This window comes from Pleurodeles waltl, chromosome 12, assembly GCF_031143425.1.
Source record: "Pleurodeles waltl isolate 20211129_DDA chromosome 12, aPleWal1.hap1.20221129, whole genome shotgun sequence".
NCBI lineage: Eukaryota > Metazoa > Chordata > Amphibia > Caudata > Salamandridae > Pleurodeles > Pleurodeles waltl.
Genome location: NC_090451.1, coordinates 669001191 through 669028018, shown reverse-complemented (window position 1 = coordinate 669028018; position 26828 = coordinate 669001191). Strand labels below are relative to the sequence as shown.

Genomic DNA, 26828 nt, shown 5'->3' with positions numbered 1-26828 from the left:
CATAAAAACTTGTTGCCCTTGACCCCAAATAAGATGTCCCGGGCGTCGGGTGATAGGAATTCCACATCCCTGAGCAGTAAGGAAGAAACAAGTTACTTACCTGTAACTGTAGTTCTCGTATTGGAAACTTTCATAGATTCACATGCTTGAATCATTCCCCGTCGTCGAGATGGGAGCCTCCAGTGTAATCAGAATAGTAAGCAGTGAATAACACATTTTCGTTCTACAAACTATAGCATTGCATTCTGAAATGCAAACTAGTCTGATAATATGTACATACATTTTTACGGTGATCTACAACATTATATTAAAGAAAAATTGATGTAGCAGAAAATAAACAGATGGAGGGAAATAAATATTTTAGCTCACCGTCATTGGAACAGGTTTCGAAGGACCGCTTGACCAACGGCTGCTCCCCGAAGTGACTCCGTGTCCAGTAATTAATGCTGAGTGAAGGTGTGAGTTGTTCTCCATGTCGCAGCATGACAGACGTCTTTAATTGCAACAACAGCAAACAGCGCACAGGATGCAGAGATAGCTCTAGTAGAATGCACTCTTACGGTTGCATTCATTGGCCTTCCTGCTTTCTGATGACAAAATATGATTGCGTCCTTAATCCCTCTGGATATAGTCGGTTTGGTCACTGAGTGACCTTTCCTAGTAGCACTGAACGCTACAAACAACTGAGTGGATTGTCTGAACAACTTTGTCCTGTACAGATAGAATTTTATGCATCATTTCAAGTCGAGCTAATGCAGAGTTCTTTCCGTAGCAGTTTGCGGGTTCGGAAAAAGTCTTGAGCACCACCGGCTCATAGATATGGAACTCAGAAGGTACTTTGGGTACAAACTTAAGATTGGTGTGCAGGATGACTCTGTCCTGTCTGAACTGCAGAAAAGGCTCCTGCATAGTGAAAGCTTGAATTTCACTACGACTGAGCGCCGAAGTAAGGGCACGAAGTAGAGCCACCTTCCAAGTGAAGTACTTAATGTCTTCTCTGTGGATCGGCTCAAACGGCTCCTTCATAAGCTGGCCAAGAACAATGTTAAGTTGCCATGCCGGCGGCGGCGGAGGAGGAGGTTTTACTGGAGGAAATGATCTGAAGAGACCTTTGAGAAATTGTTGTACCAATCTGAGAGAGTATAAGGATGGCTTGCCTGGCACTCTTCTATATCTGGAGATGACAGCTAGATGGACTCTGAGGAACAGGCTAGTCCTGAACGTGCCAGCTGTAATAAATAAGGAAACACTGCCTCTGGTGCAGACGAGAGAGGATGCCCATTTCGCACCAAATACAAAATCTCTTCCATTTTAGTCGGTAAGACTTGCTGGTACTAGCTGCACGTGCAATACATAGCACTTCTCTACACTCAGACGGTAGGTCTGAATGTCCAAACCCACTGTACTCAGGAGGCATGCGTGCAAATTGAACGATTTGGGTTCCGGATGCCTCACCTGCCCCTGATTGATGGTAAGCAGGTCTGGTATTGCTCTGAGCTTGATGGATGGAGAGGCTGACAGGAGGAGCAACTCCTTGTACCACGGTTGACACAGCCAAGCAGGAGCTAGGAGAATCAGTTGGCAGGGTTCTGACTTCATCTTCCTGAACACCTTTGGGAGGAGGGGCATCGGGGGAAAAGCGTACACATACATCCCTGACCATGTGATCAAAAATGCACCCCCCCACCCCCATGACCCCTGTTGGTGATGCCAACTTGCATAATGTCGGCATTTGGCGTTCTAGGAGGATGCAAACCGGTCCAGATTCAGTTTTCACCACTAGTCGACTATCTGATCTAGCGTCTTCTGGTGTAACTCCCACTCGTGGGAGGATGTGGTAAGTCTGCTTAGTTAATCCGCAATGGTATTCTGAAGGCATGGGACATGCTCCGCAGTGATGTGGATGCAGTGGTGAATTCACCATTTCCAGATGGTCTGTGCCTCTCGGAAGAGTATGCAAGACCGTGTTCCTCCCTGCTTGTTCAGGTAGTGCATTGTGGTGGTATGGTCTGTCCTGACAAGCACAGCTGATCCTCGTATCTTTGGAAGAAAGGACCACTCTCAGCTCAAGAAGATTTATGTGGAACGAACGACGAGAGGGTGGCCTCTTGCTGCTCATCCGAAGGTCTTGCAAGCATGTGCCCGATCCTGTGAGCGATGCATCTGTCATGACAGTCATTCGAGGAAGTCGTGCCAAGAAACTGAGACCTTTGGAAATGTTCTCGGGAGCTGTCCACCAATTCAGAGAATGAACCAAACGCAGCGTGACGAGGATGGTATCCTCGAAGGAACCACCTGCTTGTATCCACTGCTTGTCCAGTTCTTCTTGAATTGGACGCATTTGGAGGCGGCAGAATGGAAGGAGGCTGATACATGATGACATCATGCCCAGCAAGGACTTGTACGCCGCACTGAAAGGCACCTTTTTCATTGGACGCGCCTTGCCAGCTGAGTTAGCTTTGTTTGTCTGTCCCGCGCTGGATAGGCTTTGGCTCGTTGAGTGTCTAAGATAGCCCCTAGGAAGGCTAGACGAGTGGACAGCTCAGAGACTATTTTTCCTTGTTGAGTGGAAGGCCTAATTCTTCAAAAAGGCGCAGTCGCCCTTGACTGAACTTTTTGCTGTCTGGATATCTGGAGCTTTTACCAATCAGTTGTCGAGGTAGGGGAAGACTTGATGTCTGTTTCTCCTCAAGTAAGCCACCACTGGCGCTAGACATTTGGTAAAGATTTGTGGTGCTGAATGTATGCCACAGGGAAGGACACCTTGAACTTGAAGTGTTTGCTGTATAATGGCTATAATGTTAACCAAAATTACTCATATAGCCTATCTCTGTCCTTTTGTGACAAGGACCCAAACTTGGCTGCTGGCCAATCAGGCACCAGCACCCTCTAGAACACTCTCCAGAGAAGCTCCTTCCCTCAGATTTTCCAGCACAAGAGTGAAAAGATTATAACCTGAGAGGAAACACGAGCGTCTAAGGGGAGGAGAGTGGGTCACATGTGAATTTATGAAAGATACCAATACTGGATAACTGTAGCTACAGGTAAGTAACTTGTTTTCTTATCCAGTATTGGATCTTTCATAAATACACATGCTTGAATCTGAATAGCCAGCAGTACTCTTGGTGGGTGCGAGCATAATGTCTATACATTAAAGGAAAGATCTCACCTTAGTGAAAAAGATGACAGAAGACCGCCTGTCCAACGAGAGAATCAGTTCTTTGTGACAATTCCAAACAATAGTGCTGCGTAAAGGAGTGTGTAGTCTTCCACAATACAACCTGACATATTTTATCCAGAGTAATACCCTGAAACAAATCAGCCGATGTGAAGACTGCTCTTGTGGAGTGCGCTCTTGGGTGCTTAGTCAAGGGTTTTCCTGCATTAATGTGGCAAAACTGAATTATAGATGCAATCCACTGGGCTATGGGGGCCTTAGTGCCCCTGCCCCTTGCCGTCCATGAGCATTAGATACCAACAGCTGATCTGTCTTCCTAAGCTGCTTGGTACTTTGAAGGTATCATTTCAGGCATCTCTTGATGCCCAAAAAATGCAGTCTCTTTTCTGCGATTGTCGACGGATTCGGGAAAAAGGTTTTTAGTATTACCGGCTCATTCAGGTGAAATGAGCGCACTTTAGGAATGTACCTCTGGTTAGTCCTAATAAGGTCTTCTGAAAAGACAAGAAAAGGTTCATTAATAGTAAAGGCCTGTATATCGCTGACTCTTCTGGTGGAAGTAAGAGCAAGCAGAGTTGCCACCTTTGAGTTCCGCTCTGTGAAAGTGCTCAAAACTGAGCTTTCATTAGCTGGGACAGAACTACATTCAGATGCCACTCTGGCAGAGGTGGACGCACCGGAGGAAAAGTGCGAAAGATTGCCTTTCATCAACTGTTTAATAATTCTAGATGAGCCAAGTGAGAGCATATCCGCTGAAGCTATAGCTGCCAAATGGATCTTAATGGATGCCCAGCCTTTGACAGGGTGAGAAGATATGAGAGAATTTGCTCCGGCTCAATCTTTAATGGATGGATGGAACTTGTTATGCAAACACCAGACACAAAAGCTCTTCCATTTGAGTTTGTACATCTTTTTTGTACTGTCCGCTCGTGCCCTAGATACAATCAGTCTGCATTCTTCCTCAATGTTCATACCCTGGACCTCACGGAAATCAGGAGCCAAGCGTGCAATTGCAGAGATGCTGGATCCGGATGAAGAATTTGGCCTTGAGTCTTCGTGAGAAGGTTGTGGTTGCAGGGAAGGCGCATGGGATTGGTCACCGACACGAGTAGAAGCTCCTTGTACCAATACTGCCTGGGCCACCTGGGCGCTAGGAGTATGATCTTGCAGCCCTCTTACTACATCTTCCTCAAGAGTCCGAGAATCAATGGGAGGAGGGGGGGGGGGGGGGGGGGGGGGGGGGGAAATCGTACGCAAAGATCTTGGACTATCTCAGCGAAAGAGCATTTCCCCACGACCCTGGGAGCGGGTATCGACTGGCGTAGAATTGGCATTTGGCGTTCCGATTGGTGGCAAACAAATCCAGAGTCGGTCGTCCCCAGCACTGGAAAACGCTGTCCAGTACCCTCTGGTAGTTGTCGTCCGTCCTGCTGAGTATCTTTCATAAATTCACATGCTTTCATTATCCCGAAGGGGGAGTCCCACAGTACATAAAATAGCAATAATGAACAAATAAATGTTTTTTCCCCATAGGCTATAATGGAAATACCAGCCACTCATATAGCCTATCCAAGTCCTTTTGTGAAAAGGACCCAAACCTGCCTGCCAATCAGGCACCAGCACCCTTTAGAACACTCTCCAGAGAAGCTCCTTCCCTCAGATTTTCTAGCACAAGAGTGAAAAGATTATAACCTGAGAGGAAATGCGAGCGTCCAAGGGGAGGAGGGTGGGTCACATGTGAATTCATGAAAGATACCAATACTGGATAACTGTAGTTACAGGTAAGTAACTTGTTTTCTTATCCAGTATTGGATCTTTCATAAATTCACATGCTTGAATCTGAATAGCCAGCAGTACTGTTGATAAGCATCATACAGTGGACGGAGGGTGCGAGCATAGAAAATCCTTTATAACCTGTATCAAATAGCTAGCTCATGAATCTTGTATTATGAACTTCAAACAAATATATATAGATCTATGTACATATACACATAATGAACATCTATATATACACACACACACACACATATACATATATATATATATATATATATAAAAGCATGTCAAAGTATATTGCATAGCAATTATAGACTATTTGCATATCAAATAGTTTCTACACAACAAAGGAAAAAGGTCTCACCTTAATGAAAGATGACGTAGAACGGCTTGTCCAACTAGAGTCAGTTCTCTGCGATGACTCCAAACAATAGCGCTGCGTAAAGGAGTGCGTAGTCTTCCATGTCGCAGCTTGGCATATCTTATCCAGGGCAATACCCTGAAACAAAGCAACAGATGTGGAGACTGCTCTCGTGGAGTGGGCTCTCGGGCGCCTAGTCAACGGTTTTCCTGCCTTGGTGTGACAGAACTGAATTGTAGAGGAAATCCACCGGGCTATAGTGGCCTTTGTGACTCCTATTCCTTGTCGTCCAAGAGAATAAGATACCAAGAGCTGATCTGATTTCCTGATTTGTTTGGTACTTTGAAGGTGAAATTTGAGGCATCTTTTGATGTTCAAAGAATGCAGAGTTCTTTCTGCTATTGTAGTCGGATTTGGAAAAAAGGTTTGCAGTATCACGTGCTCACTGAGATGAAATGAAGATGGTACCTTGGGAATGTATCTGGGGTTGGTCCTGAGCATAACGAAGTCATCCGAAAAAAACAGAAAAGGTTCTTTAGTAGTAAAAGCCTGTATATCACTGACTCTCCTGGTGGAAGTGAGAGCAAGCAGGGTTGCCACCTTCCATGTGATATACTTGAGTTCCGCTCTGTGAATAGGTTTGAAAGGAGCTTTCATGAGCTGGGACAGGACTATTTTGAGATGCCACTCTGGCGGAGGTAGATGGACCGGAGGGAAAGTGCGGAAGAGGCCTTTTATAAACTGTTTAATGATTCTGGATGAGCCGATTGAGGGCATCTCAGCGGATCGCCTATAGGAGGCTATAGCTGCTAGGTGAATCTTGACTTATGCATGGCAAAGACCAGCCTTAGAGAGTGTGAGAAGGTACGAAAGAATTTGTTCAGGCTTAATTTGTAACGGTGGAAATTTTTCTGAGAGCACCAAACACAAAATCTCTTCCACTTGAGTTTGTACGTCTTATTTGTGCTCTCTGCTCGTGCCCTAGACAGAATCAGTCTGCATTCCTGATCGATGTTCATACCCTGAAACTCCGAACTCCGGAGCCAAGCATGCAATTGAAGAGAAGTTGGATCGGGATGAAGAATTTGACCCCGATTCTTCGTGAGAAGGTCGTGGCTGCAGGGAAGGCAGACTGGATTGGCCACGGACCGGAGTAGGAGCTCCGTGTACCAGTACTGTCTGGGCCACCTGGGCGCTATGAGAATGATCCTGCAGCATTCTGACTTAATTTTCCTGAGGAGCCTGGGGATCAACTGGATGGGGGGGAAAAGCGTAGGCAAAGATCCCAGATCATCTAATCAAAAGAGCATTTTCCCACGACCCAGGGAGTGGGTATCAACTGGCGGAGAACTGGCATTTGGCGTTCAGGTTGGTGGCAAACAAGTCTAGGATCGGTTGACCCCAGCGTTGGAAGATGCCATTGAGTATCTTCTGGTTGAGTTCCTACTCGTGGCAGTTGTCGTCCGTCCTGCTGAGAGAGTCCGCTAGGGCGTTGTTGACCCCTGGCAGGTGCTCCACCCTGTGGCGAATATTGTGCAGGGCGAGCCAGTCCCAAAGAGACTAAGATTCCCTTGACAGGGAGAGGGATCTTGTTCCTCCCTGCTTGTTGATGTAAAACATACTTGTTGTGTTGTCCGTCCTGACCAACACTGAGGACCCTGCGATGCGTGGAAGAAAAGCCTTGAGCATGAGGTGGATCGCCTTAAATTCCAGCAGGAATATGTGCGTTCCTTTCTGAAGATTCGACTATCTTCCCTGAATGCGCATGTCTTGTAAATGGCCTCCCCAGCCTTTCAAGGAAGCGTCTGTGGGGTTAATAAAGTCTGTCATTGGTGTTAGAAACGTAAGACCTTGGGAGAGATGGTTGGTCTGAGACCACCACTTCAACGCCTGGTGAATTTTTGGCGTGACAGTTATTAAGTCATTGAAGGACCCTTGCAACTGGGTCCATTGGAGTTGTAATTCTTCTTGTAACGGTCTCATTCTCAGCCTTGCCAGTCGAACTAGGACGATGGCATAGGAAATCATGCCCAGAAGCGACTTGAACATTCGCACTGAAACGAACTCTTTTGTGGAAATTCTGACAGCTAAGTTGGTTAGCTTTTGCAGCCGTGCCGGAGTGAGATATGCCTTGTTCTTGATGGTGTCTAATTCTGCATCCAGGAAGACTCTTCTGCATGAGGGAAGTATGACCGACTTCTGTAGATTTACTGTTAGCCCCAAACTCCGGAATAACTTCAAGCAAGCGTTTGTAGCCCTGGAGGCTAGTAGCAGAGATAGAGCTTTTATGAACCAGTCGTCCAGGTATGGAAACACCTGGAAACCCCTGCTGCAGAGGAAACCTGCGACTGCGGCAAGGCATTTTGGGAAGATTCGTGGAGCTGACCTCAGACTTTGAACTGATAATGGGCACCGGCTACAGTAAAGTAGAGATATTTGCGATGTTTCTGATGTATTGGTTTGTGGAAATAAGCATCCTGGAGATCCATTGTTGTCATAAAATCTCCAGGATTGAGAAGGTGCAGGATATCCGACCGCATGATCATCCGAAAAGATTGTTTCCGAAGGAACTTGTTGAGTTTCATGAGATCTAGTATCGGTCGCCATTCCCCTGACTTTTTCCTTATCAAGAAGAAACAGGAGTAAAATCCGAGACCTCGTTGCTGAACTGGAACTCTTTCTATAGCTCCCTTGGCAAGCATAAGGAATACTTCCTGCTGAAGCAGACAAAGATGGAATGGTCTGGATGTTCTTGGTGGATGATGCAGTGGTTTTTGTATGAATTCCAGGGTATGACCTCTTGTCACTATATCCAGCACCCATTTGTCTGATGTTATGTTCTTCCACTGCTGGATGTAGTTGGAGATGTTTGCTCCTATTTGTTGATAGTGTGAACATTGGGGAAGCATAGCCAGTGCCCGGTGAAGATCATTGCTTTCTGGGTTGATCTCTGTTTTGTGACCCCGGTCTTCTTTTTCCTCCCTGTCTGGCGTATGAGGCCGTAGATGGTTGCCTATACGGTTGTTGATAGGACGGCCTATATTGGGGTTGCTGGTACTGCCGGTGAAAGGAACCTCGAAATGAGGTAAATCCTCTTCCTCTTGCACCCCGAAAGGGCAGTTTCCGGTACTGCAGGGTACCTAGGGACTTGGCAGTGTCTGTGTCGGTCTTGATGGCCTGGAGCGCGTCATCTACGTGCTTGCCAAAGAGAGATTCCCCATCGTAGGGCATGTTGAGGATTCTGGACTGCACTTCCGGTCTGAAAGATGTGGCCTTGAGCCAACCTTGGCGGCCTAACACCGCAGCACCAGCCAGCTGACGAAAGCCGGTGGAGGCTATATCTAGAGCGCAGTCGATTATCTCCTCCGACATACGCTCACCTTCTTGAAGGATCTTCCGTGCCTCTGCTTGCTTGCTTTCAGGGATGAGATCAATGAAAGGTTGCATATCCGACCACATTTGCAGGTCATAACGACCCAGGATTGGCAATTAATTTGCTGCTCTAACAGTGATTGCCGACATGGAGGAGAATCTTTTGCCCACATTATCTAATCTCCTTCCTTCTCTGTCTGGAGGAGTAGAGATAGGCGTCGATGGGTTCTTAGAACGCCTTTGAGCCGCTTGCGAAATAACCGAGTCAGGCTTTGGGTGGCCAGTGAGACATGCCAGAGAGTCCCGAGTTGCCTTGTATTTCTTGTCCAATTTTTGCGGCACTGGTGGCACTGTTGCTGGGTTGCGCATGATCTTTGTACCGTCGCTCCATATAAAGTCTATAATGGGAATGGACCTTACAGACTTCCTTGACTGCTCCTTAAAATCATGAAGGAAGCATTCCGACTGAGACAGATGTTGGAAGGTGGAAGCGTGCGGCAGCCCTGTCCATTAGATTGTGGAAACCACCTATATCCTCGGTGGTGAATCTGACGGCGCAAGGAGGTGGTGGAGAAGGAGTGGGGGCTAAGTAGTCATCCCATTCCTCAGTGGGATGTTGCGGGGTAGAAATCTCTCCTCCTTCCTCTTCTTCCCCTGAAGTGGAACCTTCATCTCCGGGGGGGCAGCTAAAACGGAGTGAGGTGTCATCCTGGGAGTAGCTGGAGGGACGTTTCTTGGTGTAGCAGGAGAAGCTGGCGGTGGAGGTTTATCTGCTGTAACTGGAAAGCTCCTCCTATAATCCTGTAACATTGATTGTAAGTCCTGGATTAAGGAGGAAGGCATCTGTATAAAGTCTCTTGGCTGAGGTGGTTGGTAATAACGTTCTTGATGTGAGTAATATGGTTGGTATTGGTCATACTCATCATCGTCGTCGTCCTCTTCCTGGTATTTAACTTGTAGAGATGTGATCCTGACCATGGCCCGAAGATCAGGAGACCTGGAAGAGGTAGGAGTAGCCTCTATCTGTCTCCCAGGCACCACTGGCATAGTAGATGGTGTCAATGATGATGGTGCTGTGGACGGTATTGTAATCAAGGATGATTTTTCCATCGTCGACAGTGGCCTCGTTGACAAAATCGAAGGTGTCCTCGCTGACGGTGACACAGCCGACGACGCGGTCGTTGGTGGTGTTATAGTAGACGGGGCTTTCGTTGATGGTGTTATCAACAACGATGTTGTCGACGAAGGAGTCGATGTTGCTAACGACGCACTCCGTTCTGGAATCCTCGTTGACGGAGGTTTGATAGAGGAAATAGGAGCCCTTACAGTTGACGTCAATGTAGTCGTCGCCAACGATGGTCTCGTCGACGAGGTGGTGGCAACTGTAGATGTAAACACCGTCGTCATGGTCGTCTACTTAATTTTAATGGTTACCTTTCTAGAGGTAGAAGGCTCAGAGGAAGGAGAAAGACGGTACTACAACTCCTTTTGAAGAGGAGAGGATGGCTCAGAGGAAATTGAAGTCTGTAAGCCTTTTCCATGATGTAATTTCTGCCTCTTTCTAGATTTTTCTTCCCAGCCCAGATCCTCAGATTTGGACCTTTTATGTGGCCTTTCTGACCCACTCTCCTCACCTGAAGTACATGATTTTGCCTGTAACCATGTCAGGAGTCTACCCTCACGGTCTCCGAGGGTTTTTGTGGAGAAAGTACGACATATCTTGCAGTCTTTCACCTGGTGTTGTGGGTAGAGGCAATACAAGCAGTCCTTATGTGGATCATCTACATGGAGCCTTTTCTTTCCACAGGTCTTGCAAGGGTGGAATTGGCCTTTTCTAGAAGAAACCAACTTTTTTTTTTAGTTCTCTGAGAGACAATGCTTCTGAAGTAGAAAACTGAGCAGAGCTCAGGGAGACTCCCTTCATACAACGTGCGGTAGAAAATCTGAGGGAAGGAGCTTCTCTGGAGTGTTCTAGAGGGTGCTGGTGCCTGATTGGCCAGCAGGCAGGTTTGGGTCCTTTTCACAAAAGGACTTGGATAGGCTATATGAGTGACTGGTATTTCCATTCTAGCCTATAGAAAAAAAAAAAAAAATTGTTAATTATTGCTATTTTATGTACTGTGGGACTCCCACTTCGACGACGGGGATGATTCAAGCATGTGAATTTATGAAAGATCCAATACTGCATAACAGTCACCATCACAAAGACAAAATGATTCACGATACGGAAGGTAATACACAAAGGAGGGAACATGAAAGCGGTATTAATACTTCTGAAGCCTATAAATAGTTTGGTGATGGTTTTGAAGAGTAGGGTGCAGAACAACTTTCACCTCACTATTTTTTAAATGTACAACTTACTACCCCGTTCAGCAAAATATTAGTATACAACATGTTTAGAAAGGGGTTTTTACCTACCTGACTGCTGCTGCTAAAGCTTCCCATAAAGATTCTCTCAATGCCTATAGATACCCTGCTTCTCAATTCAAAGTGGGAATACTGGCTATCCACCCCGTATCTAAATCTGCCTGGGTATCAAATGAAGTTTTGGTAGGCTCGTTTGTTGAAAATAATCGATTCAGTGGCCACGCTTCTCACTTGCAAATATGGTATGTTTTACATGCGTCTTTGCTTAAGCTCTCACCTTTCTATTTATTTTGGACTTCAGACTCTCAAATCTGGAGACTGTGGGTGATAGCTCGGAGCATGAAGTCCTTGCTATAGTGGATACATGCCAGATTTGCAGGCAGCTTCAGTATCTTACTACCTGGAAGGGGCATGGGCCAGGGGGCCAAACATGGGAACCAGCTTCTTTCATCCATCTTTCTCAATTTGTGTGTGCTGCTTATCATCATCGACCTTGGAAACTGAGGGGTCTTGAGAGTGAGGACAAGGCACAGTCTGCGATAGGTCTCTGGGGTGCCATGTTAAAAGCAGTTGTGGGAGACATCGCATATGGCATCTTCACTGCACAGCCCAACTCAAGTTGGTGGCTAACTTTTCTAGGTCAATGGACTCACAAACTGACAAGTGGTTGCTGGAAAGGCTGGTAAGCAAAATAAAAGGCCATTTTAATTTCCTCTCCACCTGGCAATATCCTATTGGTGGTCTACTTCATCATCTAATTCACAACCTCTGCTTTTCTGTGCCTACCGTTTATTGATTTCCTTGCAGTCTCTCAAGTCTGTTCAGAACATCTCACCAGAAATTCCCCCTTTCATTCTGAAGCTGCAGTTCTTCAGAAATAACCTCTACTACTCTGGCTCCTAAACTCTACCCACCTGGCTAGTCTCAATGTACTCTGCACTGACTTCTGAACTCCTCCTGCACCATTTTTCACACCGAGAGGCCTGAGCAAACTTAGAATTTTGACCTTAAATACACTATTCCTCATGTTTAGGTTACCTAAATGACTGGAATTTGCTACCAAATAGTCACGGATGCATCGCTGCTCGGATGGGGATCACCTTCAGATTCAAGGCTCTTGGTTGCAGAAGGAAAGACTATATCACATCAATCTCCTAGAGCTACGTGCAGTCCATCTTGCGCTCAAGGCCTTCCTCCCGGCATTGACTGCGAATACTCTGCTTCTGCAAACAGACAACATGGCCACCATGTATTACTTGAACAAACAAGGGGGCACCAGATCCAGAACTCTGTCTACGGAGGCCCAAACAATTGGCACTGGCTTCTAGCCTGGAACTTAACAATAGTAGCAAATCACCTTCCGGGCATACAGAATGTCCAAGCGGATGCCCTTAGCCGAGCAATGGACAAAAACCACAAGTGCCTTCTACACGACAACGTCCACTCCATCTTTACCATGTGGGGTACCCCTTCTATAGATCTATTCGCAACCCCAGAAAACAAAAAATGCCAAGACTTCGCTTCCAGGTAATACCATCCAGGGACATTGGGGAATGCCCTGTGGATAGACTGGTCAGGAAAATTTATTTACGCCTTTCCACCGCTTCCCCTGATACCGACAGTCCTCCTCAAACTGTCCCACTCCAACACCAAGATGATTCTCATCGCTCCAGAGTGGCCATGCCAGTGGTGGTTTCCGGACCTTCTTCACCGATCACTCCGTCGACATATCAGATTGCCATGCCGCCCCGACCTTCTCACAAAGTTTTGAGGCCAGATGAGACATCCCAACCTCTCGTCTTTGAATTTGGCAGCATGGCTCCTGAACTAGGGGTATTTCCTTGAAAGTCATAAGCAACCCTCCCTCCTCCCCGGTGGAGTTGACATAATAAGGATTATAATAATATTAATAATGAAAGATATTTTCAGACTTCATGTCACCTAACAAGCCTACAAAAAGAACTGAGGCAACTGCCTTTTGCTATGCATGATGGGATACAGGAAGTCTATCTCTTCTTCAAGGCACAGCTCTATTTTCATTCTGTATAATGGCAGCCTATGGGCTACACTGCCCTGCATTGTTTCATCCTTAGTTAAAAGTTGTAAAAAGGTTTGTGAACGATTTTTTCTACATCATCTCTAGAATATACATGTTTTTTAATGTATCTCTATACTACAGTACCCTTTTTTCAACCAAAAAGAATGAACAATTTGGCCTTTGTAGCCTTTTCCTCTAGGCTGCACATTGACATTTTTAAGTGACTTTGCAGGCCTTCCTCAAGAAAGGTGAACAATCTACACTTAAGACACTTCAGAACAGTGCTCCGGGGTCCCCGCAGGCGTGCAGAACTATTCAGTGCTTAGGACTATACATGGAAATCCCCTACGAGAGAATCGGAAAAAAAAAACTATAGGAAAGTGAGAATGTTTTCAAAATTTTGATGTGAGAGCGTGGCATTATCTCCAATAAACCAGAGCTTTCCTCTGTAGTGACCTCAGCAGCTATTAAGTCAGTTTGCTTCTTTGTCCCAAGACATAAGAGGACTGCCTGAATATCTATTTGCTAGTTTGGGGTGAGTAGGCACAATAAACGATCAAATACTGATCAAGTATTTTTTTAAAGAGCATAGCAATATCAAACAACTTTCTTTCCTCACATCATACCTCAACCATTCAGATCAGTCTTCTATGATTCATGTGCTGAAGACACCAAGAGCTAGTGGATGAATAATTGGGCACAAAGAGTCAGAGGGATGAACACTCAGAAATGGTAAATGCATCAAAAACCTACACCCCAAAATTCTAATTTGGCAGTATATTAATTACAGTGCCTGTAAAATCTAATACTTTTGAAAAAAATATTATTAACCTACATCTACACATTTTACGTACAGACACACTTGCTTGTGCCATATTAAAAATGTAGTGATATTTTAATAAAAAAAATATTTTCTTTTGTCCAATTTAAAGGGCAGTACTTACCATTTCACAAGCTGAGTGGAGCCAGGAGAGCTTTTGTCTTCTCTCAAAATTTTAATACAGAGGCCTGAATCAAAAATAAAATAACTTTCTATAAATTATCATACATATCACAAAAGTTATAGGCAGAAGTACCTCCAGCATATAGTGACTAATGCTGCATTTGAAACCAAACATCAGCAAATTGAGTCGAAGTCAAGGAAGATTTAAAAGCCACCAAAGGTTACGAGTATACAGGTGATGCAAGCAAGACAGTAGACAATTCTCTAATACACAATGCTACTATAAGAACATTCTAATGAGCCCCAACACAAAAGTTATCTAGGTCTGTAATGTGAAGTTGAAATAACATTTTTCTTCTATTAAAAATGTCAACTGGGAGAATTTACTAGTAATCCTTAACAAAAGTGGACAAACGCAAAAGGGTCCTGAGGTTAGACTTTAGGGGCTCTGAAGGTCATAATAAACTCTGGTGTGTTGAACAATACTCAAAAACTTTATAAATGATCAGATACGGCATTAATGTACTGTCAGCACTTAGCTCAATGCAATTAAATAAACGTAATTGGTCTGTAGTCTACAGAGGTAATCTGTCAGTGCAGACAATTATGACCCGATTTAAGTTTGGGCTGTGACTTCTACCCCCAATTCACAGTTTTTTTTTTATTTCCGCCAAGGTAGAGATGGATTGTACTAACAGGTGAAGTCGTTTCTTACTCAAAGTGGCTGCATGAAAATATTTATTTGAGGAAAGCTATTTTGGAGTGCAAAACCAAATTAAGTGAATTAAACAGAGGTTTTACTTAAGTGCTCATAACCAAGAAATCATTTTGTTTCTCATTCAAAGGATGGCTGAAAAATGACACATACAATTAACATTGAAAGCCCTGTTCTGCAATCTTCTGGGTATCCACCCTCAACTGGAGGTGTGTGGACTGCTGAGTTTTTTCCAGTAGAGGCAGATGGCTTTGTTATTGAAAACCGATTTGCCACAGGACCACAATAATTTCAAAGTCAGAAGGCCGGTTTTATTTAAGGAGAGCTTTTTGATGTTGATTTTTCTGCTTGTGACCATGGTGATACACACAAGGGTCACAAGAAGAAAATATCAGCATTTGGTAGAGGAGATACTGCCATTCAGGAGGTGGTTTGACCTCTGCCTCTCCAATAGACTGGGTAAAGTTAGCTAAACTCACAACGAAGCCCCAACACCAAAATTCCAATTTGGTTTGATGAGAGTGACATATTTAAAGCGACAACATAGATTAGCTTAGATTTTTATGTGCTTTTTTACCTGATACATTTTTGTAGGTTTGAAATACTGATATATGTCAGGAAAAAAACGGAATAAATGTTCTCTCTCCCAGGGTGAAAACCACACGTCATATTTAGAGATCTCTGCCAGGGAATTAGGGATCTCTTAACCAACCAAGATGGTAAAGCAGGAGTTGAAAACTCGCTGCCAGTCATTCCCGTTATTTAAGAATACAATCTAGGGATCATGGTCCCGCTCCAATATCTGGAGTTACATACAATTTTATAAACATATCATGCCTCAATGACGAAGACATAATATATATAATAGCACCAAAGTGTTAGAAAATATAGAAGCAACTAGTCATTCAGAATTACATCTAGTATTATGACCCCCAGCTTCTCCCTTCAAAGTAATCCTGTTTCGAGAGAACAGGTGTTTACGACTACTCTAAGGGTGATGAATGTCAAGTCTGAAAGTTAGTGGATATCTACATGAACACCCTCATCCTCTGCGACTGGGGCATGAACATCTGCAACTACTATTGTTTTAGGCAGGATAAGTCCTCAGAATAGTTATCCCCTCAGTGTTATAGACACTGACAATGTTAAACATTAACCCACACGTGCCTATTAGGATCAGGTACAGAATGTTAAAATTACCAGTATCTAACTGCTCTCCTTGGGAAACTGTCCTCAAGATGCCAAGGCTACGGACGTCAAGAAGGATTTTAATACAAAGAGTACTCATGATCGAATGAGAAGTTATAGGCATCACCAATGTTGAGTGCCTGAATATCAAATGCACGGAAAAGGAATACTTCAAAACTCAATATATCAGGAGTAGTAAAGTCAGTGAGGAAAAGTCTGGGGGTCCTGAGTAGATTCAAACCTGGACACATCAGGGATAATGAGGAGGGTGGGTGCAAGCTCCACCCCAATGTTCCATCATGTATTTAATGCTTTTTTCACACAAGAAATACACTGTAAAAATGATTCTGGAGTATCTGCATGTCTGCAAAGGTACAATGACAAAAAAACGAATATCATCATCACAACTGTGTATTTGTGCTTCCTCTTGAAATAGGTAGGGAGTTGTGATGGAGGTTTACATAATTTACTTTTTAATTTCTCAAATGGTTTTCAAAGAAAAAAAACAGCTAGAAATTTGAACTGGTTCATTTGAAAGTTGATACATTTTTGGTAAAGCTGACACAATTTGTACTGTCTGAATAATTATTTAAGGAATAGACCTTTATCATCCGACAAGCCACTTCCTTTTTCTGGTTTGTCCAAACATAGTTCATTCAAACATAAATGACAGGTGTTTTATTATTAGTGCATTTAGCAAAACATAAATGGCATGATGTACAGCTTGAAATAATACACAGGTAAATGACTCATCAAAAAGAAAGGAAGAATTTCATGTTACCGTCTAAATATCTACTTCCGTAGGCACATTCAGGAAAAAGTCCTCTGAGATAAGTTATGCAGGACACAGAAACAGCTAAGAGTCTTTTGACTAAAACTAGGGATTGTTGATGCGTAGATACCTTGCTTGGAAACGTGACTGCGCTCTGAAATGCAAGACAGAAAAACTGAATACATTATATGCAGCATTATAGTTCAGATTTCCATTTTCAAATCAATGACACTAGAGAAAGGAAAATGTTACCCTAAAAATAAGGAAAAATCCTAGTTGTCCATTCTTTGGAGTTACAATACATTTACAAACTGAGGAAAATCTGTCTTCTCATTCAGCAACAGAATAACGGAAGTACCCAAGAATGCTTTTGGCACAAATTGTTTCTAAGGAGATGTTAGGGCTCTACTGGCAGTGACCTCTTTTCTCCGGCATAGAATGAATTTGTCAAGTGAAGAGAAATCAGCGCACTCTGCTAGATTCATTGAAAAAGATAATCAAATTGTATTTTTTTTTCCATGTTTGTCAAATATTTTCTATTAAGATAACACAAGAGTAGAATACAAAAGAAGTAGCAGAATCCAATATCTGACCCTATATACATGGAAGTACAGGGATGTTTGTTTCAGTACCTTCCCAAAAGACTCCAAGCTTTCTTAAGGCATGAATTGTGTGCTAGTAATTTGATTTTGATCCTCTTTCAGCCCAAAAAATTAGGTACTGATAAAATTTGTCCTGGAGTCCTATCAGTTGTCCACGGATGATGAATTTATATTCCATTAAAAGCAGTGTAAATGTCTGCATTAGGATAAAGGTAACGCAAAGCAGACAGAATGAGATGAAGAACAGCAGACGTCATTTTTCAATAAATGTTTCCATACCTATGTAAGCAGGTTAGCCTATGGAGAGTTGTGGAAGGTGACTGATTATTATGTATATAGTCCCAAACAGTGAAATAGTTGTAGGCCGACGTTTGTAGCCTTGGACGCCAGCTGTGATCAAGGAGCTTTTATCAGCCAGTCGCCCAGTTATGGGAACACCTGAAAACTCCTGTTGCTGAGAAAGCCTGCTACTGGGGCAAGACATTTTGTGAAAATTCGTGGCTCTGACTTCAAGCCTAATGGGAGGACTTTGAATTGATAGTGGGCACCGGCCACAGTGAAGCAGAGATACTTGCGATGTTTTACAAGTATCGGTATGTGGAAATAAGCATCCTGGAGCTCCATTTTTGTCATATAGTCTCCAGGGTTCAAAAGGCGCAGGATATCTGACAGCATGATCATACAAACAAATTGCTTCCGTAGAAACTTGTTCAGCTTCCTGAGATCTATGATCAGCCCCCATTCCTCTGACTTCTTCCTTATTAGAAAGAACTGGAAATAGAAACAGAGCCCTCTGTGCTGAAGCGAAGCCTCCTCTATCGCTCCCTTGGCAAGCATCAGAACACCTCCTGCTGAAGCAGGCGAAGAAGGAGCGGTTTGGATTTTCCTGGCGGATGGTGTGGTGGTTTTTGTATAAATTCCAACGTATGACCTCGAGCCAGTATATACAGCACCCATTTGTCCGATGTTATGCTTTTCCAATTCTGGAGGTAATTGGAGACGTTCGCTCCCACTTGATGGTTCTGTGAATACTGGGGAAGCGTAGCGGGTGGTGCCTGATCAGAATAATTGTTTGCGAGGTTGATCCCGGGTTTGGAAACTCTTTCTCCTTCCTCTCTGTCTGGCGTATGACGCAGTGGATGGTTGCCTGTACTGTTGCTGATAAGCTGGTCCATACTGAGGCCTTTGATACTTTGGTAGGAACCTCAAAATTTTGGAAAACCCCTTCCTCTTGCACCCTGAAAGTGCTGCTTCCAGTACTGCAAAGTACTCAGGGACCGAGCAGTGTCTGTGTCCGCCTTGATGGCCTGCAATGCGTCGTCTACCTGTTTGCCAAAGAGATTCTCCATCGTACGGCATGTCCAGATTTCTGGACTGTACCTCTGGCCTGAAAGTAGTGGCTTTCAACCAACCCTGGCGGCGTAATAACGCAGCTCCCACCAATTGGCAAAAACCGGTGGAGGCTATATCCACGGCGCAGTCAATTATTTCTTCAGACGTACGCTCTCCTCGTGCCTCTGCTGGTTTGCACTCCGGAATGAGGTCCATGAAAGCATTCATATCCAACCACATTTGACGATCATATCGACCCAAAATCATCAGGGAATTTGCTGCCCGAACAGTTATGGCTGACATGGACGAGAATCTCTTGCCCACATTATCCAGTCTCCTTCCTTCTCTATTAGGAGGTGTAGATATAGGCGCTGATGGGTTCTTAGAACGCCTCTGAGCAGCTTGAGAGATAAAAACTGGTTTTGGATAACCAGTCAAACAGTCCTGAGTTGCCTTATATTTCTTGTCGAGCTTCTGTGGCACTGGTGAAACTGTTTTGCTGGGTTCTGCATGATCTTGATCCCCCTCACTCCAAATGAAGTCAATAATAGGGATGACCCTCACAGACTTCCTTGCTTGTGCCTTAAAGTCACGAAGGAAGGAATCCGACTGCAAGACCGATGTTGGCAAGTGGAAACGCGTGGCCGCCCTATCCATCAAATTGTGAAAAACACCTATATTCTCCGGTGGAGAATCTGAAGTCGAGGAGGTGGTGGAGAGGAGTAGGGGCTAGATAGTCACCCCATTCCTCACTAGGATGCTATGGTGTTGAAATTTCACCTTCTTCCCTGGATGACGAAACCTCATCTCTAGGGGGAGCGGCTAACACAGATTGTGGAGTCATCCTAGGAGTAGCTGGAGGTACACTCCTTGGTGTGAAAGGTGAACTTGGAAGCGGCGGTTGCTCCTCCACTGTAGCTGGGAACCTCCTCCTATAATCCTGCAACACTGACTGAAAGTCCTGAATCAAGGAGGCAGGCATCTGGACAGTGTCTCTTGGTTGAGACGGAGGTTCATAATAGCGTCCCTGATGAGAGTAATAAGGCTGGTATTGATCGTACTAGTCATCCTCCTCCTCCTCCTGGTACTTGACATGCAACCAAGATGGGCTGTGTGCATCCCCAAATGGACCCTCATCTGACTCTTCCACATTCCAACAGATGACAAGGCAGCAAGGTTGTCACCTTACTTGGTGAAGTATCCTGAGGATATATTGCAGACCAGGACATAGCTGTGATTTTAACTGTAGCGCGAAGATCAGGAGACCCCAGAAGAAATAGGAATAACATCCATTTGACTCACAGCTACCATTGGCATAGTCAATGGTGATGACGGTCCCATCGACGGCACTGATGTCGGACGATTTTTCTATCAACGACTGTCTCGTCAACGGCGATGTAGCCGACGGAGCTCTCGTCAACAGTGTTGCAGCCAACGGGATTTTCATAGATGATGTCGTCAACTGTCATGTTCTCGTCGACGATGGCGACAACGTTATCTTGAGCGACGAAGTCTTTTCTGGAGCCTTCGTTGACGGTGGTTTAATGGAAGGAATGGGAGCCTTTACCACAGGTGTTGATGTAGTCGACGATGGTCTCTTCAACGAGGTGGTGGAGACGGTAGATGTGAAAACGGTCATCATGGTCAACTTGATCAACACCTTTCTGGAGGTAGAAGGCTCAGATGAAGGAGAACGGTGTGATGACTCCCCTTTCGTCGAGGAGAGGATGGCTCAGGTGAAATTGAGCCCTGTACGCCTTTTGTACCTTCTTTATGATGCATTTTTTTATGCTTTCTGGAACTTTCAGCCTTTTTTACACAACTTGTTTTCAAGACAAAAGGGTGCAAGAACCAAGTGCTTTGGAAAAAAAAAAGTTTCTTTTTTTTTTTTAGATTTGTAGGTCGATAGTCACAAGTTCACATCTCTTGAAAGTTTCAGCTACCCTGGATACAACGGCTTCGGGTATATTTATGGATGCAGACTTTGCACAATAACATTGAGTGCCCTTAGGTTTAATCTGTGCAGTAGGTGGTCAACCTTAGTCATCTGCAGAGGTCACTCAACAAACTATAGAAAGGCTTATGGCAACAGAGGATGGACACTGCGGTTCTGTATTTGACATTATTATACACTTGGATTTTGTATCACATTTGTCATTCCTTGGGTGAGGGGACATAATCTGGTAACTATTTGAAATACATTTTTCATTTGCATATTGTCTGTCAGTATAACAGCCACCATCACAAAGACAAAATGATTCACGATACGGTAGGTAGTACACAAAGGAGGAAACATGAAAGCGGTATTAATACTTCTGAAGCCCACAAATAGTTTGGTGATGGTTTTGAAGAGAAGGGTGCAGAACAACCTTCACCTCACTGTTTTCTTTAATGTACAACTTTCCTCCCAGTTCAGCGAAATATTAGTATACAACATGTTTAGAAAGGGGTTTTTACCTACCTGACTGCTGCTGCTAAAGCTTCCCATAAAGATTCTCTCAATGCCTATAGATACCCTGCTTCTCAATTCAAAGTGGGGATACCGGCTATCCACCCCGTATCTAAATCTGCCTGGGTATCAAATGAAGTTTTGGTAGGCTTGTTTGTTGAAAATAATCTATTCAGTGGCCACGCTTCTCACTTGCAAATGGGTCATGTTTTACATGTGTCTTTGCTTAAGCTCTCACCTTTCTATTTATTTTGGACTTCAGACTCTCAACTCTGGAGAATGTGGGTGATAGCTTGGAGTAGGAAGTCCTTGCTATAGTGAATACATGCCAGATTTGCAGGCAGCTTCAGTATCTTACTGCCCGGAAGGGACGAGTCTTTACTAGAACACACCACTGACACACTTATGCTATCAATGTCCCCACCTCCCATTTGCAGGTAGCACAAAAACTCAATACCCAAACATAGGAGAAGAGGTGGCAGCACGAGACAATAGCAGTGAGGAAGAGTGCAACATTCCTTGCGCAGGTAGAGGTCTACACAATAAGAGGCTTCCAGACATGCAGACACCTGGAAGAAGGTATACAAGGTCTGCTATTGTAGTGCTGATCAACCTTGTGTAGGCCTTACACACCTCATTCACCCAAAGCCTGAACTCCTCAAACCAATCAGAAATCATTAAGGGCATCCAAAGGGACAAAGCCACAGAAGGACAGTATCTGTGCGATGTTCACAGTATCAGATACAATCTCCTTGTTTCCCACATCTGTTCTTATCTTTCTCCATCCTAACAGATTAGGCAATTATACCTTTTAGTGATGTTGCTTCAATTATGGCTTCAATGTCCACCTCATTTTCCTTTCTGCTTTAAGAGAGACCCTGTGATTCTTGTTCCTCTCTCCTTAGTATCATATCCTGCCCTATCAAATTCTGACCCATCCACTTCAGAGTGTGTTTGTTTCCAGCCTCCAGAGCCAAGCAGTCTGCAATAAAGAAGCTTACTGGTTTTTGTTTTTTAGATTTGGAGGAAAAGCTGATGGATAATATGTAGTTGAAGCAGGATAGCTAGGGCAAAGGTAAGTTTTGCTGTTGTTCCCAATATATAGAGTTATCCCCTAAAAGTATTTGGTTAAGGGTAAAGCACACCATAAATTGATCAACAAAATTTGGGCTGGGTTTGGATGGATGCCAAAAGATTTAAAGCAGTTTAATGAGTCATTGTAGGCAGAAGCAATACTACTTCTTTTGTTTGAGATTCCCATGTTCACGTAAAATACAATACCCCTTAGGAACCAGTGAAGCCACAATCAATTGATGGTCGGTATTATAAAGTCAAACTTTTGGAAACGCACGGCTGAGGCATCTTAATGAAATTAACAATGTCAGCATAGTTGGATTGGCAGATCTGAGACTGAATAACATACAAAGAAGCTTTTGTCGTCAGCTTTTTCTGTATTACTGATGGACGGAAGCACGCTGACATGTTGACATTTGAAGAGGCGGAGTCTGGATGGGCGGAGCTGCCTGTGGCGCTGCCCTGCATTTCTTGTGTTTTACATTTTTTATTTATTTTTTTTTTTTTTAATTGTGGGGCCGTCCTTGAGCCGTGCCCCTGGACTTTGGGCCTGCTCTGCCCACCGGACCCATTGATTCACCTGGGTTCACTTGGTCTGAGGACACCAGGCCTCACCCCTAAGCTCCAGGCCCTTTTAGAACTGCTCAGCCCGGGGCCCGCTACCAGCTGCTGCTGCTCCAGTCTCCACTACCTGCGCTGCTGCCAGGTTACTTACCGGAGTGTGTTGGTAAAAGTGAGGAGGTGGAGATTTGAAATCAGAAAGCAGAGCTCAGTGGAGATTGAGGATAAAGTTGGATGCCTCAAGACAAGTGCAAGGCAAGTGGAGTCGGTGGGGCGGGCTGAAGCTTAGGCTGCAGGCAGCTTGCGTTGGGCAGAGGCGGTTGGCATTGGGCCAGTGCGGCTTGCATGGGCTGTGCTGTCCTGCATTGCCCTGTCCCCATTGGCCCACCCTAAACCTTCAAATCCTCAAGCCGTTTTACCCCTCCACTGTCTGACCTGCTGCAGTGTTGTGATACAACTGGAGGGACCTGCAGCCCAATGAACTTCTTTTCCGCAGCCTATTGTTCAAGCTTTGAAGGGGGGCGGCCACAAGAACTGTGAAGGCAATGAAGTCCGGTAAAGCAAGAAGGGAACCAGTCATCGCTAAGAAACATCATAAGTGCAGATGAGGCGATGTAGAGCGCAATGCCATAGCCCAGCTGTTGCCGGATCAATGAGATGGGCCCCAGCCTTCACATTTAAGCCCTACTGTGCCAGTGGACCTTCAGAACACTTCACAAGATGTTGAACCAATCAATAGTGCAGTTTTGAATTCTCTGGATCCTGTCACAAATATGTCTCAAACAAGTTCTTTGATGTTTCGTAAGACTCCTGTGCTGGCTTATTTTTTTTTTATTCCAGTTGTAAAAAAGGTGGACAGGGACAGTGGTGGCACTCAGTATTTAATGAGCTTGAGTGAATCTTCGACGACTGGCGCCTTGGAGGCGTCAGTAAAGGGATCTCTTGAAATACATGCACAAATACAGCATCCCATTTTACCAGCTATTTTTGTGGATCTATATGGCCCAGTCAGTACCGTAGAGGTTGAGGAATTAGAGACAGATGCGTCAGCCCCCAAAGAAAATATAACTCCATTGGTGTCACAGGTGGCTAATTTGGCTGTGGTTCTATTGAAGCATGAGATCGCTCAAATAGTCATTTTAAGTGACCATTCCTTTGACGCCATGCATGGAGTTTCTTCCCCATTAGTGCTTTCATGGCAGAATGTGAAGGATCTTGATAGTCAAGTTTGCCAGCGGGACAACAGTATGGACTATATGATCATTCCGCCAGCTTCACAATGGACTCGTAGCCCAACTGGTGGCATCCTTCCTATCCTTCCCATGAGATTTCCGACTGGGGCAGGCAGGGGTAACTATCAAACAAAGTTCAACGAGAGAGAGCTTAACGACCAATCGCTCTTGGACTTAGGTTATCGAATTACATCTGTGGAGGGCGCAGATACTCAATCCAAGCCTGTGCCCAATGTTATGGCCGAACCTCGTGGCCCTGTCAATTTCGGCAAACTTTACAATCTGCTTTTCTGGCCTTGAATTATCATTCTGACAAGCTGGATGTACAAGTTGACTTGTTGAATACATTAGCCACTTATGTGTTGGGAAGCGATCATAAAGTAGACAATTTAAACTATTTAATCATTAGAGCACAAACAAGCACCAATTTAGTCCAAGCAGCCTGCTGTTTTCTATAATTATAGAAAGCCTTTCATCCCTTCCTACTTTTTTATGCTCAGTTCTATTTGAAATTAAGAGGTTTTCATCTTGCTTAGTGTCCTCAGCTACTTCGTTGAATTTGGAGCCCCACGCAGATTTGGCACAAAAAAATATAAAAAATTAAAACACTGGATAATTACTTCTTCCTGATTAAGGGTTTAACAGTCATTAAACCGAGCCAGCACAATGCCATCGGAGCTCCAGAGAAACTTATTTTGGCCACTTCTGTTTGTCAAAAGGGTTGTCCACTTGGAGTCTAATGCATCGATTCAGTCCGATCTCCCCATTCCAACTGTGTTCCATAAGCAGGTCTATTAAAATCATCCTCAGAGGTAGATCCTGGTGGGCAGCATACACTAAGCAAGAGAGAAACTGAAAGGCTCTGAAAACTGCGGAAAAAAAGGTGGAGTCTCCTCTTAGCTGGGAATGCAAATAAATGTCAACAACTCGCTCAATATGTTGTATGACAACCTCAGGAGGCGACAAACCCCGACTTTGCCAACTGATCCATCTTTGGTCAAAGAGTGTGGTCTGTCACCACCTAGTGAGTCTGCACAAAGTTTACTGTCCAGCGTCCCTACGACTGGGGACGGAACTACATCCAAAGAAGCATAGGGCCCCTTCAAAAAAAAGCTAAGTAGACAGCTCTGCTGCATCAAATACTACAAGTTCTTCGGGGGGAGGGGTTAGAGGCCTTGCTGATATCATAGTAACGCCAATGAACCATACCACGGCTTACGAAGCAGCTAGCTGTGATATAGTTGGATCAAGAGTCTACAGCTTTTTTAGGATGCTTCTTAAAAATCAAAGCAGCCAGCTCCCTCCACCAGTTTCAAGTCGTCATCAAGATTCTATTTCTGTTGCTGATTGTGTGGAGATGCCATATGTTCCTAGGGGTAATTCTAGACTGGCGGGCCACCCCCATTTAAGGCCACCATCCAGTTTTTCAACGTCCCCCTATGAGTGCACAACTGCCAAATTACTTTTTAAGGAGGAATACTGTCTGAGAGGCACCCATGACATCTTGAATAGAGGGGATATTTTAAGACTTTTCAAAGCTGTTCCGGAGTTGATTGGCATTGGATCTGGCGATATCGTTTCCATCAAATGTTTTCCTCAAAAGGGCTTACAGGCAGGGGATTTCACCCTGGTGACATTAGTTTTCATCAAACTAGCACAGTCAATTCTCGCCAGAGAAGATCTATTTCATTCAGGGGTATTACAACCATCCCCCATAAGAAATAAGTTACTTAGCTGTAACTCTAGTTCTCCAGTATTGGAAGATTTCATAGATTCACATGCTTGAATACTTGCCCGTCGTCAAGAAGGGAGTGCCCCGGTGAAATATACTTCCAAGGGCCAAAAATGTATATATACAATACATGGCCTAGGCCTCAAAAGAATAATCTCTCTGTCATTTTGTCAAATAGACCCAAACTCAAATTTGAACCAATCAGATTGCCTCACCCCTTAGAAGATTTTCTGAGCATAAGTGCTGTAAAGATGTACTGAGAAAAGAGTGAAGGTGAGCTCCCCCGGGGAGGCAGGTGGGTTGCATGTGAATCTATGGAAGCTTCCAATACTGGAGAACTACAGTCACAGGTAATTAAGTTATTTCTTACTCCTTTATTGGAACTTTCATAGATTCACATGCTTGAATAAGACTAGCAAGCCGAAACCAGCACTATTTCTGTATTCATAAAACACTGTTTATCGCATGATAAGATGATATCTGCATTAGAACAGGTAAAAGCAAAGCAATAAGAGCTAGCCCACTCAAACATAAATCTATATGCATAAGAGGTACGTTAATACTGAACAGAAAATGTGATATTATAGCAGAAGTGGATGGTGGGAAAACAAACAGCTCACCTTATCGGAACAAATGGCTAAGGACTCCTTGACCCTCTGCTGCATCTCGGAGCGTCTCAGCATCCAGACAGTAATGCTTCGTGAAGGCGTGTGTTGTTCTCCACATCGCTGCTCGACAGATGTCTGGCAGTGATACCCCAGGGAAGAGTGCACAGGATGTAGAGACTGCCCTGGTGGAATGCACACTTACTCTGGCGTCCAGGGGATGGACCAGTATTTTGATAGCAAAAGGCTACTGTGCTTGAGATCCATCTTGAAATAGTCTGTTTAGTGACAGGATGCCCTCTTCTAGGCGCACTAAATGCAACAAAGAGTTGATTTGATTTCCGGATCTAAGACGTTGGTGGCAAATAAAACTTAAGGCATCGATCGACATCAAGAGAATGAAGCCATCTTTCTGCTCCAGTCTGAGGCTGTGAAAAGAAAGTCTTCAGCACCACTGGCTCATTAAAATGGAAGTCTGATGAACCTTGGGGGATAAACGTAGGATTTATTTGCAGGATGACTTCATCGTTG

At 44.3% G+C, this 26828-nt stretch overlaps 1 protein-coding gene across 3 annotated transcripts in view; it reads right to left on the bottom strand.

The window, feature by feature from the left end:
- Nucleotides 1–26828, bottom strand: part of HORMAD1 (HORMA domain containing 1) — a 326846-nt gene that overhangs the window by 249699 nt on the left and 50319 nt on the right. For all 3 annotated transcript variants that reach the window (XM_069216936.1, XM_069216938.1, XM_069216937.1), the window contains exons 3-4: nt 16720–16864; nt 14037–14100 (exon numbers count right to left, since the gene is read on the bottom strand). In XM_069216936.1, the coding sequence (XP_069073037.1) occupies nt 14037–14100; nt 16720–16864 (209 nt within the window). The remainder of the gene's footprint in view (nt 1–14036; nt 14101–16719; nt 16865–26828) is intronic.